Here is a 17077-nt window from a genome sequence, read left to right as displayed (position 1 = left end):
ATGAAAAGTAATTCTGTATTTGGTCTTTATAATCGCCATGCTTCTTCAGGTAATCTTAAACCAATTGCAAAGTTTTCATAAAAGAAATGATAAATTGTTTCTTTATAAATCAAGCTATTAAACCAATTTTAATGACTTAAAATAAGGTTCTTTCCCCTATTCAAACAAAACAAAAAGTTTGAAAAAAAAACAAACAATCAATTATGTTTTAATTTTAAAAGCAAAAATCAAAAATAAAGTGAATAAACTATTTTTTACTTGACTAAACTCATAAACATAATAATTTATTGATATATACAATTTCAATGTCAATACTTTTCTTCTAATTCTATATTGTATGCGTTTCTCAACATCCTTCGTTGTGTATGTTGTATGCAAATGTGAAAACCCTTCTTTGCTTATATTGTATGCGTTACTCTATTTCAATGTTGTATGCATTTCATACTGCGCCCTCAAAAACGCGAGTTACTTCCCTTGCCGCTGGAAACAACCGGAAGTGTACAACAGGTGCTTGACAACAAGAAGCTAATTGACAATTTATTTTCAATTTACGTTTCCTTTTCATTTATTAAGCGACAAATATTGTCAGAAACATGGCAAACGAAAAGTTGATGAAGGGAGATGTTATGGAATTCGCATCGAACATGAAGAAACTGTTAAATAACAAAGATCACAGGTGAGAAATTTACTTTTGATTTTCAGTTTTATTGTTGGAACTTATTTAGAGGGCCATTCTGAAATATATGAAGACTTTCTATATAACTTATCAAGATTGCTGACGTCTTGTCATAATATTTATTGATGATATAAACATGAAGTATTTTTTTAATAAAACTGCAAGAAAAAAAACCCAAAAAACATGGCACTGACTGTGGTGTTTTGATAACGTTTTAACAATAGAATGCTAACTTCGAGGTTGTCCGATCAGCACTGTGGTTAGCACACTGGGTTCTCATCAAGGCTACCCAGGTTTGATACCTAGCCTGAGCACATGTGAGTTCGGTTGGTGATCACCAAGCTGGACAAGTGGGTTTAACGAGAGTGACTAAATATAAGTTATAATAGAACTATCTTCACAATTGTTTTAAAATAAATCAAGTTTAAAACTTTTGAAATATAATGATAAGATGGTGCAAACAGTTTCAAAAGGGGTTTTATTTAAAAAATTTAGTGATTAAACATATAAACAGGCATACAAGTGACAAACGCAAATTTAAATTACTTGTAAAATGTAAATATGAACCAAACTTAAGATTCCTGTGATAATTGTATAAATAAAACTATTACCTCTATATAAGGTTTTATGTTCAGTGTCTACATATTTTTTGAGTGGCTCTCGTACATGCCCTATTTCTTGAATACTTTCCACGGGATTTTGCCTGAAACCAGGAAATCAAAATTGTTCTAAACTATGTAAGGAGATATTCATGTATCATCGCTTGGCCCAGGCATATTTTTTTGGCATGTTCCACTCATAAAGCATTGTATTTATACTAGTATGTCTTTCTAACCGAGGAGTACTTTATGAGTATAAATAAAGCATTATAGATTGGCGAATACCAGGTGCCAATGGGTTGGTGGGATGCCAGTTGCCATTAACAATTTGGCTTTAAAAGTCTTTTTTTCTGTGTCATAGATACAACAGTGTTTATCTGATCTTCATAAAATTTGATCTGATGTTATTTGTCAACATCATATTGAAGATCAGTGTTAATCTGGGTAAAAAATAAGGTCACTTGGTCAAATATAAAGACAAAATTTTGGGTCAAAGTTTCTTATTCCTTTCATAAATTCCTCAGTGTTCATCCAATCTTCAAGAAACTCAGTCAGCATGATGTTAAGGACCAGTGTGAATTTGGGTCAACTTGGGTAAAAAAATATACCAGTATGTCAAATTGAGATAAAAAAAAAATGTTTTCATAAAATCAGAAGACTTTATCTAATCTTCATAAAATCAGAAGTCTTTATCTAATCTTCATTAAACTCAGTCACAATATTTATCAACATCATTTACTTTTTCCTCTAGAATTACATACATCCTGCTGCAAAATCGCTTTTGTCAAAATGAAAAATTTGGCTTTAAACCGCATAAACCTCTTGTTAACAATTAGTTTAGAGGCCATAATAGTAGTACCTATTGTTTGGTCGAAAGACTAACATAACATACTGTTCACTGGTTGAAGAGTTGAAAACTTGACAGGAATTCCTGGTGTTTAAGGGCCGGCAGCTAAGCAAAAGTTGGTGGGGAAGGTAAAAAACTAAAACGTTTAAAAAATACATGTTTTATTTGGCTTAGAAGAACGATCTTTTTTGAGAGTGAAACATTTACTCTTGGCCGCATGTTTTGGGTTAGTTAGGAGTCAAACAAATTTTACAAAAAAATATTTTAACAGATTTTGGATCAAAAAGCATTCATATTATAATGGAAAAGTCTGTCGACATTAGAACTTCGTTTTTATGTCAAAATGCCCCAGACTTCCTATTCAACAAAGTCTTGAGAGATCTTGATGATATCTTGTCAAATAAGAAAATTATTCAGAAATATAATGAAATTTCTTGGATGAAATTCATTTCCGGGTTACAAAAATGCATATATCTTTTTGTATTAAGACATTTCTGGGAAAACATCAATGCTTATTGATTGGAAATCTGATAAAATATTCTTTTGTAAAAAATGCTCAACTCCTAATTACAGCTTTTTATGTTGCATCGGATATATGAGTCATGCTTGTTAAATTTTGAACCTCAAAACTAAATAGAAGTTGATTTTTTAAAACATTTAAAATTTTGGTCCCTCAATCCACTTTTGCATCGCTGCCGACCCTTAACCTTTTAAAATTGTTAAAATCAACATATTAAACAAATACGATAGTTTTTCATTGTACATTGAAAATAATTATAATTCATGTTTTTTAATTATTATGCCCCTCTTCGAAGAATAGGGGGTATATTGCTTTGCACATGTCGGTCGGCCAGTGTTCTCAATAAGAACCGGCTGCCGGCCAAAATGGATGGTTCAAATGGCAATTTGGCCAGTTAAAATTTGGAAAAATGAATGAATTTTAAGTAAAATAAGAAGTAGCTATTCGTTTACTTTACTATTTGAGACGGTTCAACCGAAACTTATTGAGAACCCTGGTCAGTCTTTCGGTCCGTCCGCCGAAAGACCAAAACTTGTCCCAGTGATAACTTAACAATGCCTAGAGCTATGGTCATTAAACTTGACATGGAGGCTGGGCCTGACCAGTAGATGACCTTTATTGATTTAAGGGGTCATCAAGTCAAAGGTCAAAGTCACAGTGACCTTGAATGCTATAAGGTTGTCAGAGTGATAACTTGACCATGCCTGCACCCATGGCCCTCAAACTAAACTTGGAGGTTGGGACTGACCAGTAGATGCCTCCTATTGATTTTAGGGGTCATTGGGTCAAAGGTTAGGGTCACATAGACTTTGAACAAAAACTCAACGATCCCTGGACCTATGCTCATCAACTTGACATGAAGGTTGTGCCTGACCAGTAGATGACCCCTATTGATTTCAGGAGTCATCAGACCAAAGGTCAAGGTCACAGTAAACTTTAACACGAAAAGGTTAACAAAGCTTTTCTGAGTGATAACTCAACAATGCCTGGACCTATGATCATCAAACTTGACATGGAGGCTGGGCATGACCAGTAGATGACCCTATTGATTTTAGGGGTCAAAGGTCATGGTAAAAGTGACTTTGAATGTGAAAAGGTTGTTTAAGTGATAACTTGACAATGCTTGCACCCATGGCCCTCAAACTTGACTTCGAGGTTAGACCTGACCAGTAGATGACCCCTTTTGATTTGAGGGATCAAAGGTCAAGGTCACAGTGTCCTTGAACGCAAAAAGCTTGTCTGTGTGATAACTCAACAATGCCTGCACCCATGGCCCTCAAACTTGTCATTTAGGTTGGGGGTGACCAGTTGATGGATTTTAAGGTCATAGAGTCAAAGGTCAAGGTCATAAATCATATTCATCATTATTACGTCATATTTACTTATTCCCTGCTGTAAAGAGGATACATTTTTATCTGAATATATCAGTCATCATCTGAACATGATTAAAATGTACATACTATCCTCACACTTTGAATGGACATAAACTGCCTCAAAGGCATCCAATATCAATGACGAATCAGCTATCATTTTGCTCCATGCATATTTCATTCAATTGTCCAAAAAATCCTGACAAAATGGCGCTCAGGTTGGGGGGGGGGGTATGAGTACTAGAAGGTGGTTTTTGAGGCACATTTTATAAGGTATGGAAAAGAATACTGCAGATTTAATTTAATTTTCAGTCAAGGGCCCAACCAAATTTGCTTCATCTTTTATCTTATTCCTAAAGTAAAGTGAATTTTGAGAAATTAAGATTTCCCTTTATAGATGTAGTTTGAATACAATTTCCACTATTAAAACTTTCAATTAAAAAAATATCAGTGCTCAAGCTGAAAAGAAACTATCTTTCATTCCCGAAAAATACTGTATCTCAATATCTGTATGTAATTACAAGTGTTGTTCCCACTATCTGTATGTAATTACAAGTGTTGTTCCCACTATCTGTATGTAATTACAAGTGTTGTTCCCACTATCTGTATGTAATTACAAGTGTTGTTCCCACTATCTGTATGTAATTACAAGTGTTGTTCTCACTATCTGTATGTAATTACAAGTGTTGTTCTCACTATCTGTATGTAATTACAAGTGTTGTTCTCACTATCTGTATGTAATTACAAGTGTTGTTCTCACTATCTGTATGTAATTACAAGTGTTGTTCTCACTATCTGTATGTAATTACAAGTGTTGTTCTCACTATCTGTATGTAATTACAAGTGTTGTTCTCACTATCTGTATATAATTACAAGTGTTGTTCTCACTATCTGTATGTAATTACAAGTGTTGCTTGTTTTGCATGACTTCTCTCCCCTGTTTATAATTGTCTTGTTGTCTGACAAAATGGCAGATTTAAATAATTTTGTAATCAGACAGACACATGATTTTACTTATCATATGATATATTACAAATAAATATGAGCAATGTTTTAACTTACAAGTTGATTATACTTTCAAGCATAATACTCTAATTTAGGCCAGTATAGCCAAGCACACTCTATTCAAAGTTCCATAAATCCATCAACTATTGATGTAGGTACATGGAATTCAATAAAAAATACAGCGCAGTTGCATTATATAATGAGCACCCCTCATACTAAGTTAAATTTATCATGTCATACCTATTACTGTGAAATCATTTATATTCGATGGCATGAAATTTCGTGGTTTTCTGAAAATTTACATTTTCGTGGGTACTTAAATTCATGGTTTTTCATTTTTGAAAAAAAAATCCGAAACTCCTAAATGGTCTGCATAATCTCCACACGTTGGGCACCTGATTTCCATCTTCTACGTAACACGGTTTATGACACTCGCTTTAGTGGTACAACATGTCAATTAGAGCATATACCCATGTCAATTATCGATTTAACTGGAAATTACAGGCATAAAAGGAGATGGACCCTGATCAAATATAAAGGCAGGTGAAGCCATTGAATATCAATTATGAACGTTACAAACTGTGAAAACATCTAGAAGGTGCGTTTATTTGAAAACAAACAATGAATGTAATCGATTAATATTCCATTAAAGAAATAAATTCGAGTACTGACACTCAACACGCACATCTTGTAAACCTGGAGATTTTTATGAACAGCACACGCTACAGCATGTGTTCGTCATTTGGTAAATAAAAAACAATGAAATGATTATTTGTAAAAGGCAGATATAATATATTACCAAAACAATAATAGTAAGATCTACAGTGAGTTCGGTATTGACGCTGTATACTGCGACCTTTGTAAAGAATATACTAGAGTATGTACATAACATTATATTTATATAAGTCCAAATAATTGTACGTTGACGGATTTTTTTTAGATTTTTGATATGGCAAATCCTTCACGTACAAGTTAGGGATTGGAAGAATCCCGTATAACACGTCTATTATTTTAGACTAGTATATAACAAGGCAATTGAAAAAGTGAATAAAGGGACTATATTTCGTGGGATCTTGAATTCGTGGATCACTCAACCCACAAAAACCACGAACATTAATGCCCCACAGATTTCACAGTAATATGAATGTATCAGGTTCTAAGCCTATAATGCCCGACATGTCTCTCATATTTCAGTGATGTTAAGTTCCTAATTGGACAAAACAGAAAACCTGTGTATGCTCATCGATGCATCCTGTCATCTCGTTGTGCAGTGTTTAAAGCCACATTTGCAGAGCAGACACAGAAAAATGGAACCATTGACAAAGACACTCCATTTGTACTATCAGATATGTCAGCAGATATCTTCATGGCAATGTTGGAGTTCATATACACAAATTGTGTCACACTCACACCAAAAATTGTAAGTAATGTTTTGTCTTTATATAAGAATGAATAGGCATTTGTAATTACTATTTACAGCAATTATGATTTTCATGTCTTCCAAATAAAATTCAAGTGTAAGACAATTTACATTCCTATCCCTTTCATTGAATGGAGAGTGTACAACATTAATGGCAATGATGTCTTTATATATCTTTTACAGTGGCACAGAGGTGACATATGTGTTATTGTTTATCTTATTTAAACCACTTACATATCTTGTTTAAACCATGTAGTATCTCGTTTAAACAACAAAGTATCTCGTTTAAACAACTTTTGTATCATGTTAAAACAACTTACATATCTCATTTATACAACATATTGCCTAACGAGTTATAAGGTGATTCTGATTGGCCAATTATGTTATTTTAACAAGATACCTAAGTCGTTCAAACAAGTAAGTCATTTTAACAAGTAACTACCAAGTAAGTCAGTTTAATGAGATTTGTAAGGCGCTTTAATGAGTTAGTAAGTCGTTTTATCGAATTACTTAGTCTTTTAAATGAGATATAGAAGTCCTTTTTATGAGATAAAAAATAACATGTCACCTCTATGCCACCTTAGTCTCTTGAGTTTTGTATAACAATTCATTTTTTTCAGGCAATAGAAGTTTTAGCCACAGCATTAGAGTATGGATTAGATGATTTAAGACGGGTATGTTTATGTGTTCCTCTTCGTCAAATCTCTCTCACTTGATCACTTACAGTTAGAAATGGATATAAGATCATAAGTTAAAATAACAAATTGTGAAGATGGTATTATTATGCCCCCCTTCAAAGAAGAGGGGGTATATTGCTTTGCATGTGTTGGTCGGTCGGTATTTCCATCCGTCTGTCTGTAGACCAAAGCATGTCCGAGTGATAACTCAATGATTCCTGGACCTATGGTCATCAAACTTGACATGAAGGTTGGGCCTGACCAATAAATGGCCCCTATTGATTTCAGGGGTCATCAGACTAAAGGTCAAGGACATAGTGACATTTAACGCAAAAAGGTTGTCAAAGCTTGTCAGAGTGATAACTCAACAATGCCTGGACCTATGGTCATCAAACTTGACATGGAGGCTGGGTCTGACCAGTAGATGAACCCTGTTTATTTTAGGGGCATCGGGTCAAAGGTCAAGGTCACAGTGACCTTGAATGCGAAAAGGTTTGAGTGATAACTCGACAATGCCTGCGCCCATGGCCCTCAAACTTGACTTCGAGGTTGGGCCTGACCAGTACATGACCCCTATTGATTTAAGGCCCAAGTTTCTCTGTCTGGTATTCACACGGACAAGCTTTTTGCTTTCAAGGTCACTGTGACCTTGCCCTTGAAAGCAAAAAGCTTGTCCGTGTGAATACCAGACAGAGAAACTTTGGATGCATTTATTCCTAGTAACCAGGTATATATAAATTACCCTCAGCTGACCAGTCTTGGTTTTCCTTCAAGATAAGTTGTGGGTTTTTTAGATGTAGTGGTTATAAACTAACATAATATTATATTGCTACAATGTTGGAAGAACTTTTGTCCTATTACTAATGAATTTTTATAACACATATTGGTCATTAAAATTTATATTCATATTTACTTATTCCCTGCTGCTAAGAGGATACATGTTTATCTGCAAATATCAGTCATCATCTGAACATGATTAAAAACTGTATCCTCACACTTTGCATGGTCATAATCTTAAAACTGCCTCAAAGGCATCCATTGTCAATGACAAATCAGCTGTCATTTCGGTCCATGCTTATAATTTATTCAATTGTTCAAATATGGCCCTCTTATGTTACAAAATAAGATAATCTACCAAGCAAGGATATTAAAATTACTAAATTGAATGGCAAAAACTATTAAAACATGCTTACATAAAAAAATAACAACGAAACCAACATTCCAGGACTGTTTAAGTGTTCATTTTCAAACTTCTTTAAAAAAGCATTTGATATTACATTGCCATGCCAGGCCACCCTGATATGAGTAGGCATAACCATTGATATGACACTGTCATGCCAGGCCACCCTGATATGAGTATGCATAACCATTGATATGACACTGTCATGCCAGGCCACCCTGATATGAGGCCACCCTGATATGAGTATGCATAACCATTGATATGACACTGTCATGCCAGGCCACCCTGATATGATTATGCATGACCATTGATATGACACTGTCATGCCAGACCACACTGATATGATTATGCATGACCATTGATATGACAGTCATGCCAGACCACCCTGATATGAGTATGCATGACCATTGATATGACACTGTCATGCCAGACCACCCTGATATGAGTATGCATGACCATTGATATGACACTGTCATGCCAGACCACCCTGAAACGAGTATGCATGACCATTGATATGACACTGTCATGCCAGACCACCCTGAAACGAGTATGCATGACCATTGATATGACACTGTCATGCCAGGCCGCCCTGAAACGATTATGCATGACCATTGATATGACACTGCCATGCCAGGCCGCCCTGATACGATTATGCATGACCATTGATATGACACTGGCATGCCAGGCCGCCCTGATACGATTATGCATGACCATTGATATGACACTGTAATGCCAGGCCGCCCTGATACGATTATGCATGACCATTGATATGACACCGTAATGCCAGGCCGCCCTGATACGATTATGCATGACCATTGATATGAAACTGCCGTGCCAGGCCACCCTGATACGATAATACTTGACCATTGATATGACACTGCCGTGCCAGGCCACCCTGAAACGATTATGCATGACCATTGATATGACACTGCCGTGCCAGGCCACCCTGATACGATTATGCATGACCATTGATATGACACTGATGTGCCAGGCCACCCTGATACGATTATGCATGACCATTGATATGACACTGTCGTGCCAGGCCACCCCGATACGATTATGCATGACCATTGATATGACACTGTTGGCCAGGCCACCCTGATACGATTATGCATGACCATTGATATGACACTGTCGTGCCAGGCCACCCTGATACGAGTATGCATGACCATTGATATGACACTGCCATGCCAGGCCACCCTGATATGAGTATGCATAACCATTGATATGACATTGTCATGCCAGGCCACCCTGATATGAGTATGCAAAACCATTGACATGACACTGTCATGCCAGGCCACCCTGATATGGATATGCATGACCATTGACATGACACTGTCATGCTAGGCCACCCTGATATGAGTATGCATGACCATTGATATGACACTGCCATGCCAGGCCACCCTGATATGAGTATGCATAACCATTGATATGACACTGCCATGCCAGGCCACCCTGATATGAGTATGCATAACCATTGATATGACATTGTCATGCCAGGCCACCCTGATATGAGTATGCAAAACCATTGATATGACACTGTCATGCCAGGCCACCCTGATATGAGTATGCATGGCCATTGATATGACACTGCCATGCCAGGCCACCCTGATATGAGTATGCATGGCCATTGATATGACACTCCCATGCCAGGCCACCCTGATATGATTATGCATGACCACTGATATGACACTGTCATGCCAGACCACCCTGAAACGAGTATGCATAACCACTGTTATGACACTGTCTTGCCAGACCACCCTGAAATGATTATGCATAACCATTAAAGCAATGAAAAGACATAAACATATTAGCCCTGGAAAAATGCAATTTAATGTATGTTGACTTATTAATTTTTTTTATTACAAATCTGTTAATAATCGAGTATGGAAATAATGTCAGTTTAGTGTCTTGTATATTCTGTGAAGATACTCAAAATCTCCTATCTCATGAATTTACAGTTATGTTGTGAGTACCTGGAGGAAAACCTGAGCATACAGAATGCATGTGACTGTATGCAGGCGGCTGTCACATACGGACAGGAGGACCTGAAAGAAAAGGTCCTTATCTACATTGAACAACACACAGAGGTAATAAACAGACAATGTTATAATATAGATCCTGATAAAAACATAAACAAACTAATAATTTTTTATGTATTTTAAGAAATGCCATTTTCTTTAATAATTGCATTGTACATGGCAAACAGTGAATGACTATAGAGTTCTGTCTGCTTTAGTTTTTAGCTCGTCTGATTTTTAAAAAAAATTATGAGCTATTATTGTCACTTGATGGTCGTTGGAGGCTTTGGTTAAGTTTTGCGTTTAGGTCACTTACATGGAAACTATCAAAGCTTCAAAGTTATCACTTTGAAACTTGTTCATCTTATACCTTTCTTCACATTGTACCCTAAAGATGCTGAGTCTCACCTGTTTTTTGGGGGGTAAAAAACATGAATTTTGATGGATTTGGGATGATTTTGAGAATTGGACATAGCTTCTTCAATTTTTGTTTGATTGATTTCAATTTTTTCCACAGACAATGAATGGTAAATGCACTTTAATATATCGAACGGGGTTTTCAGTCACACTATTGGAAGAGTAGGGGGAGGGTGGGGAATATTTTAGTATTTGTGACTTTGTAATTATTAGCTAGTCTGATTTTTTAAGTTTTGTGCTTGGGTCACTTACATGAAAACTATCAAAGCTATCACTTTCAAACTATGGAATACCTGTTCAGTATCAAATGTACAATATGAAATAAATAAACCCTAAAAGAATAAAATCAGATGAGCATTCAGCACCCGCAGGCTTTAAAAACTGTTACATATACACAACTCACCTCAATTGGTATCCTCTCTATTAGTCTTTATAAGCAATCCGTTTTTAGCTTGACTATTCGAAGAATAAGGAGAGTTATTCTACTCACCCTAGCATCAGCATCGGCATCACACCTTGGTTAAAGTAAATGCATGTAAGCACCTTTAAGTCATTATGTCAGTAAATACATCCTGTATTGCATTGAAACTTTAGATATGTATTCCCAACTATCCAACTTACCGTACTTGATTTATTGCATTGAGACTTCATACAATGGTACTCAACCATCCAACCTGCCTAAATAACCAAGTGAGATAACTTTTTGTTTGCATTAAATGGAAATAATGGCCCTTTAGTATTCAACTTAAAAAATCTGGTTAAGATTAAGTCAATATCTCAGCAAATACAACATGCATTGCATTAAAACTTTAGACATATGTTCCCAACCATCCAAACGACTTAAGTAATCAAGTTAGATTACTCTTTCATGCATAAAATGCAAATAATTGCCATTTTTTGTTAGACATAGTAATTCTGGATTTTGTTTTGCATGTAAGCTCACATAGGTTTATATCTCAGTAACTACTTCATGTATTGCATGGAGACTTTATAATGGTACTCAACCACCCAACCTACTTGAATAACAAAGTAAGATTACTGTATTTGGCAAATAATGGCCCTTAATTATTGGACATAGAGATTCTGGTTAATGTTTTGCATGTAACCACATTTAAGTCAATATTTCAGCAAATACATCATGTGTTGCATTAAATCTTTATATGCTAGATAACTCTATCTTGCATATCATTTGAATTCTGCCCCTTGATTATTCGACTTAGAAACTCTGGTTAAGGTTGTGCATGTAAGCACAAATAAGTCAATAACTACATGATGTATTGCATTGAAACTTTCAAAAATCATGTATGGTAACTCTATCTTTTTATAATTCAAATTTTGCCCCTTTATTTTTGACTTAGAAATTCTGGTGAAGGTTTTACATTTAATCTTATTTTGCACTGATCCATATATGTTTCACTAAAACTTCGCGATCCTTAACTCAATAGCGGCGGAATAGTCGAGCTTCTCTGTGACAGCTCTTGTTAACGATAAAGTTGTACTAAAAAAAGTTTGTTGAACAGAAACATTCAAACTGTAAAGTTCATGTACATTTAGTTAAACATTAAACCTTGTGTATTTGTGCTTCGAGAAGCCTTGTTACTGTAAAAATTGGTCATTTGACAATTTTGATCTAATGTCCATGTAAATTTGAAGTACTGAAATTGTGCACACCTATCATCAATTGGTGACAAATACTATAATTAACTATTTATTCCCCATTTCAGAGTGTGTTCAAGTCTAAGGCCTTCCAGGAGTTATCGGAAGATGCCCTAGCAGAGGTACTAAAAATAGACGGGCTCGGAATGGACGAGGCTGAAATTATCAAATATGTGAAGGAATGGGCAGCTGTCAACTCGGTAAGGACTGAGGCTTGATGCAAAATAACCTAAATAGAACTTCTCTTTTCTTTGCATAGTGATAGATAATTAAGCACATTTTATTTATGGAAATGCTACTCAGTTTTCCATCAATGTTATGTGTTTTACATTATTATTTACCACAGCATAATAGGAATCCTTGTACTAGTATTTTCATATTTGGGTAAGAGCTGTAACACCAAATAGGAAGTTTTATCATTTATGTAATAAATGATATTAATTGTGTAAAAAGGGCTTTCTAAAAATAATTTGGTATGTTATACTAGTACAAGTAGACCTCCACTGCTCAAAGATTGGTAAGAAATACATCAGAGTCCTTTTGCTTGATAACTTAGTTGATCCTATATTGCCAGGTGGTGTTGGGAAGGCCTGTGGCAGATGTAGCGAAGAACGTGATCGTGTGGATCCGATTGCCCATCCTTACACCAGATGAGATTGAAAAACTGGAGAAGGATAACAAGAAAGATAACATCATTCCTGTAGGTTTCTTTGCCATGTTTAAATTCTTCTTAAGTTGATAATAATGCAAACGTTCAAAACAATGTACCAAGATTTCTCTTGTTAACTTTTCAAAAATTAGGTGTTAACTTAGAAATAAGAGCAGGTATTCCGTTTAACATGAACAATTGACTGAATGATGTATGCCTTCAAGGAAATATTCTTTATATTTAGATCTATTTCTGTTCAGCAAATCAATACACATGGATGGCAATTTCAACAGATTTTTTGTTCCTATATGTCCTGCTTATCCTTTAGGCGTGTCAGAATCTGATATGACACAAAGTCATTTCTTTTTATGTAAGACATAAAATTTAATTATTTCTTTGAAATTAAAGCTTGATATAAACAGTTAACATTCAGTCTCTTTTATGACATGCAATATTTAAGATTTCAGAATAGTCATATGATTATATTTACCACTTTGCAGGTTGAATTGTTCAGCACAGCCTGGAGATTTCATGCCCTTAATCAGCCCGACCCAAATAACGAGAGAGCTCGCAAACGAATTGGCACCCAGGAGCGATCACACCATAAGAACCTCAATGGTTGATCAAATGTGCCTAACGTTTTTGAGTACATTACTGTTTTTAACCTCTATAAAAATATGACATAATAATCAAACCACAATGGGCATGAGGTTCAAACAGTGTAATACCTCTCTGTCATTTTTTTCTTATGCATGCTTTTGCACAACATGTATGAATACTTGAATTGTCAAAAGGAATTCTCAGAATGCATGTTGATCTAAGTGATAGGTGTGTTACTTCTGGCATACCAAGTAATAATAATCCTATATAAAGCACATTAATACATAATATAATTCATATGTTTACTTTCAATTTTTGATAATATCTTGTTTCTGTTTAAGGTATTGAAATGAGATTATATGAAATACTTATGAATTTCAGTTTGCTTTTGATGATCTGACTTTTAATGGTAGTTTTTACTTGGTATCATTGCTTTGTGAAAGGAAAATATACTGTATAAAAGTTCATATACCTATATAAGATCTGAATCAATTAATTTTGAGTGTAAATCTGGACTAATACTGCCGTCACACCGGACTGGCGTCCTTACCGCGTCCTAAACTGTCATATTTTGGAGAACGCTGATGGTCGCATTGAGAACGCCAATGATTTTTCTAAAATAAATCCAGATTTCGGTCAGCCGTCACACCGGAGTTCTGTGCTCTGCGATCTGTGTATGTACACGGCGTTCCCAACACGTTCTTACTGCGTCCTTGGAGTTTCTATTGAGTTTACACGGCATCACTGCGGCGTCCAAACCTGGTAAGGAAGTGGTCTTCCTTACCGTGTGGTACGGTCCATTCGGACCAGGTATGGGAAACTGGCAAGGCCGAAGTCTGGGGCTGGGACTGGCGACCGCACCGAGCGTGATATATGGATCATGGACAAGTTTGACTTCTTAAAGTCGCACATCTATGAGGTCCAGCATCTTCTTAACCTTGCCCTTCTTCTCCTTCGCCGTCTGATAAGTTTTACAGCTATGACATGATCATCTGCCTGCTGCTGCTGCTGGACAATAAGTATATGTTGCAGTGCGAGCAAGTTCATCATTTATTCGGCCCTGATGATGGTGAGTACGAGAAATACACTGATAAAGATAGGATGAAATATTGGGTTTTATAGCTCTTCTTGGGCGAACAGTAGGAACGCGCTAGGAACGCAGTGCAAACTCCGTAGAAACGCAATAGTCGTAGTAGGCACCCCGTAGAAACGCCATTAACGCCGCAGTGACGCATTGAGAACGTTGTAAGGTCGCGGACAATAGCTCAAATCCCGAAATATCCGCCCTGACATCGCGGTAAGGACGCCATAGACGTGATGGGGTCGTGGTAAGAACCCCATAGACGTGGTAAGGACGCAGTAAGGTCGCCATTGGTTCCCCCGATCCTTTTCTCCGCGTTTACATGGCGACTCTACCACGTCTGTACTACGTTCCTTTGGCGTTGTTCGGGTTCCTACTGCGATGCTACGGCGACCATGGCGACCTCAGGGCGATCCCACGGCGTCCTGAGCCAGGACGCGCTCAGGACGCCGAACCTCGGCGTTTACTTTGAACATGTCCAAAGTAAACGCCATCGCTCTGCGACCTTCGGCGTCCTTGGGGTCCCCACGGCGTCTTGATGCGTTCTCACCACGACCCTACGGCGTCCATGGGGTCCCTTCCACGTCCTGGGTCGCCGTAGGGATGCAGTAAGGACGCCAGTCCGGTGTGACGGCTGCATAACTATGTCTAACTTGTATTAACTTTGAAAACAGTTATAAAAATGTATGCATTTGAATTTGTACTTTTATAGTTTAAAATCCATGAACTTTGTTTTATAAATGATGTGTATTAGCCTTAATCTTATATAGTTTGTTTCACTTGAGTTTCTTGCAGTGCACAAGTTTTCTTAATTTTATATATACAACCGTATTTAGTTGTTTTACCTTTACTTAGATTTACCATGAGTATTATCTTGATAAAAGCTTGAATAGACTCCAAGCATTTTTAATTGGTTTTTACTTTCATATTCACTTCTAGCTCACCTGAGCACAAAGTGCAGACGGTGAGCTATTGTGATCATCATGTGTGCTGCGTCTGGCTTGTGTGAACATTTTTGGCTCATTAGGTGCCAAGGAGCCAAAACCACGTTTTTTTCAAATGGTGACACTGGGGTAAAAACTGGCCCTGTCCTCAAATGGTGAGGATCAAAACTGGCACTACCTTAAAATGGTGACCGTGGGGTCAAAACTGAAGATAATTAATATGGTAGACAAGTAATTATTAATACGTCTTTTGACTAGGTTTAAAATAATCATATTATTGATAAACAGTTAATCATATTTTGCTAACATCATACAGTTGATAGCAATCATTACCCTGTCACCCAGTAAATTTGAAAAATAATGAGCCACATTATGTAACAGGCTCCAAAAGAATTTTTAAGCCAGGAGATGTAGCAGCCAGGTGTAAATAGACATTGTACAAGAAGTAGTGAAATACATTGCCTAATAATTAATGACTGATCGATATGAATCTTTAAAATGATTGATATTGATTAACAAGTTCACTGACAATTATTGAGCATTTAAACACACTTGTTTATTATTATGTGTTGTCGCTTGTTTTGCATGCTTCTTGTATGAATATTGATTTTGATTATTTTTCATTTTATAAAAGATTGTTGCTGCTGTTAGCTATTCATGTGTAAATAAATAATTAATGCACAAATGGTGACACTGGGATAAAAAAAATATAGCAGAATTGTGAAAATCGCAAGTTGTAAACCTATTGCTTAGATGAGCATTTTAGGGCCATCATGGCCCTCTTGTTCTATTTTCATGTATTCTTTTATGTTCTAAGAGACAGTGTTACTTCTAGAAAATAGGTTATATTTTAATAAAAATACATGAAATGAAATAGACATATCTTTTACTTTTTAAAATTTGAATAATCAACCCTAAGGCTTAAAGCATTCCTGTGTTTTTGAGTATCAATAGTATTGTTTACTTTACTCAATTTTGTTATCATTACATTTGACCTAAATGATTGTACAAATACAACATTGCAACAAATGTGAACAGTATACTCAGTTTGTGTATATGAGTTTTTAGGTTTTAAATTATTTTATGGTAGAAAAAAGAGCTAAATAATCATGATGGAGTTATGGGCCTTGGTTGGTCACTTGTTGTTGGCTATAGTGGTCATAGTGATGGTCCATATATACTAGAGGTCAAAGTCAAAGCTGATAAAATACTTATTAAAGCAAGATGGAGTCACAGCCCCCATGCTAGTTGGTCACTGGTTGTTAGTGTTAGGGTCAGTGCCATTGTGTGTCTGCTGGATTTCAAGGTCAAGATTAACCTGACACCTTGAATGCCCAGACAGTTGGACAAGGTATTTAGACATGTCAAATATCAAATAACATGTGCTTAATTTTGTTTTAATTGAATGGAGCTAT

The 17077-nt window shown here is 36.1% G+C and overlaps 1 protein-coding gene across 1 annotated transcript; it reads left to right on the top strand.

Moving 5' to 3' along the window:
- Positions 1-497: 497 nt before the first annotated feature.
- LOC128215543 (BTB/POZ domain-containing protein 19-like) lies at positions 498-16585 on the top strand. The gene is made up of 7 exons (XM_052922229.1): positions 498-676; positions 6212-6437; positions 7058-7111; positions 10256-10384; positions 12457-12588; positions 12963-13088; positions 13538-16585. The coding sequence occupies exons 1-7, from the start codon at positions 594-596 to the stop codon at positions 13658-13660; spliced, it is 873 nt and encodes a 290-aa protein (XP_052778189.1). The 5' UTR covers positions 498-593; the 3' UTR covers positions 13661-16585.
- Positions 16586-17077: the final 492 nt, after the last annotated feature.

This window comes from Mya arenaria, chromosome 13 (assembly GCF_026914265.1).
Source record: "Mya arenaria isolate MELC-2E11 chromosome 13, ASM2691426v1".
NCBI lineage: Eukaryota > Metazoa > Mollusca > Bivalvia > Myida > Myidae > Mya > Mya arenaria.
The sequence above is the reverse complement of the archived record's forward strand: the minus strand, read 5'-3'. Positions and strand labels throughout refer to the sequence as shown.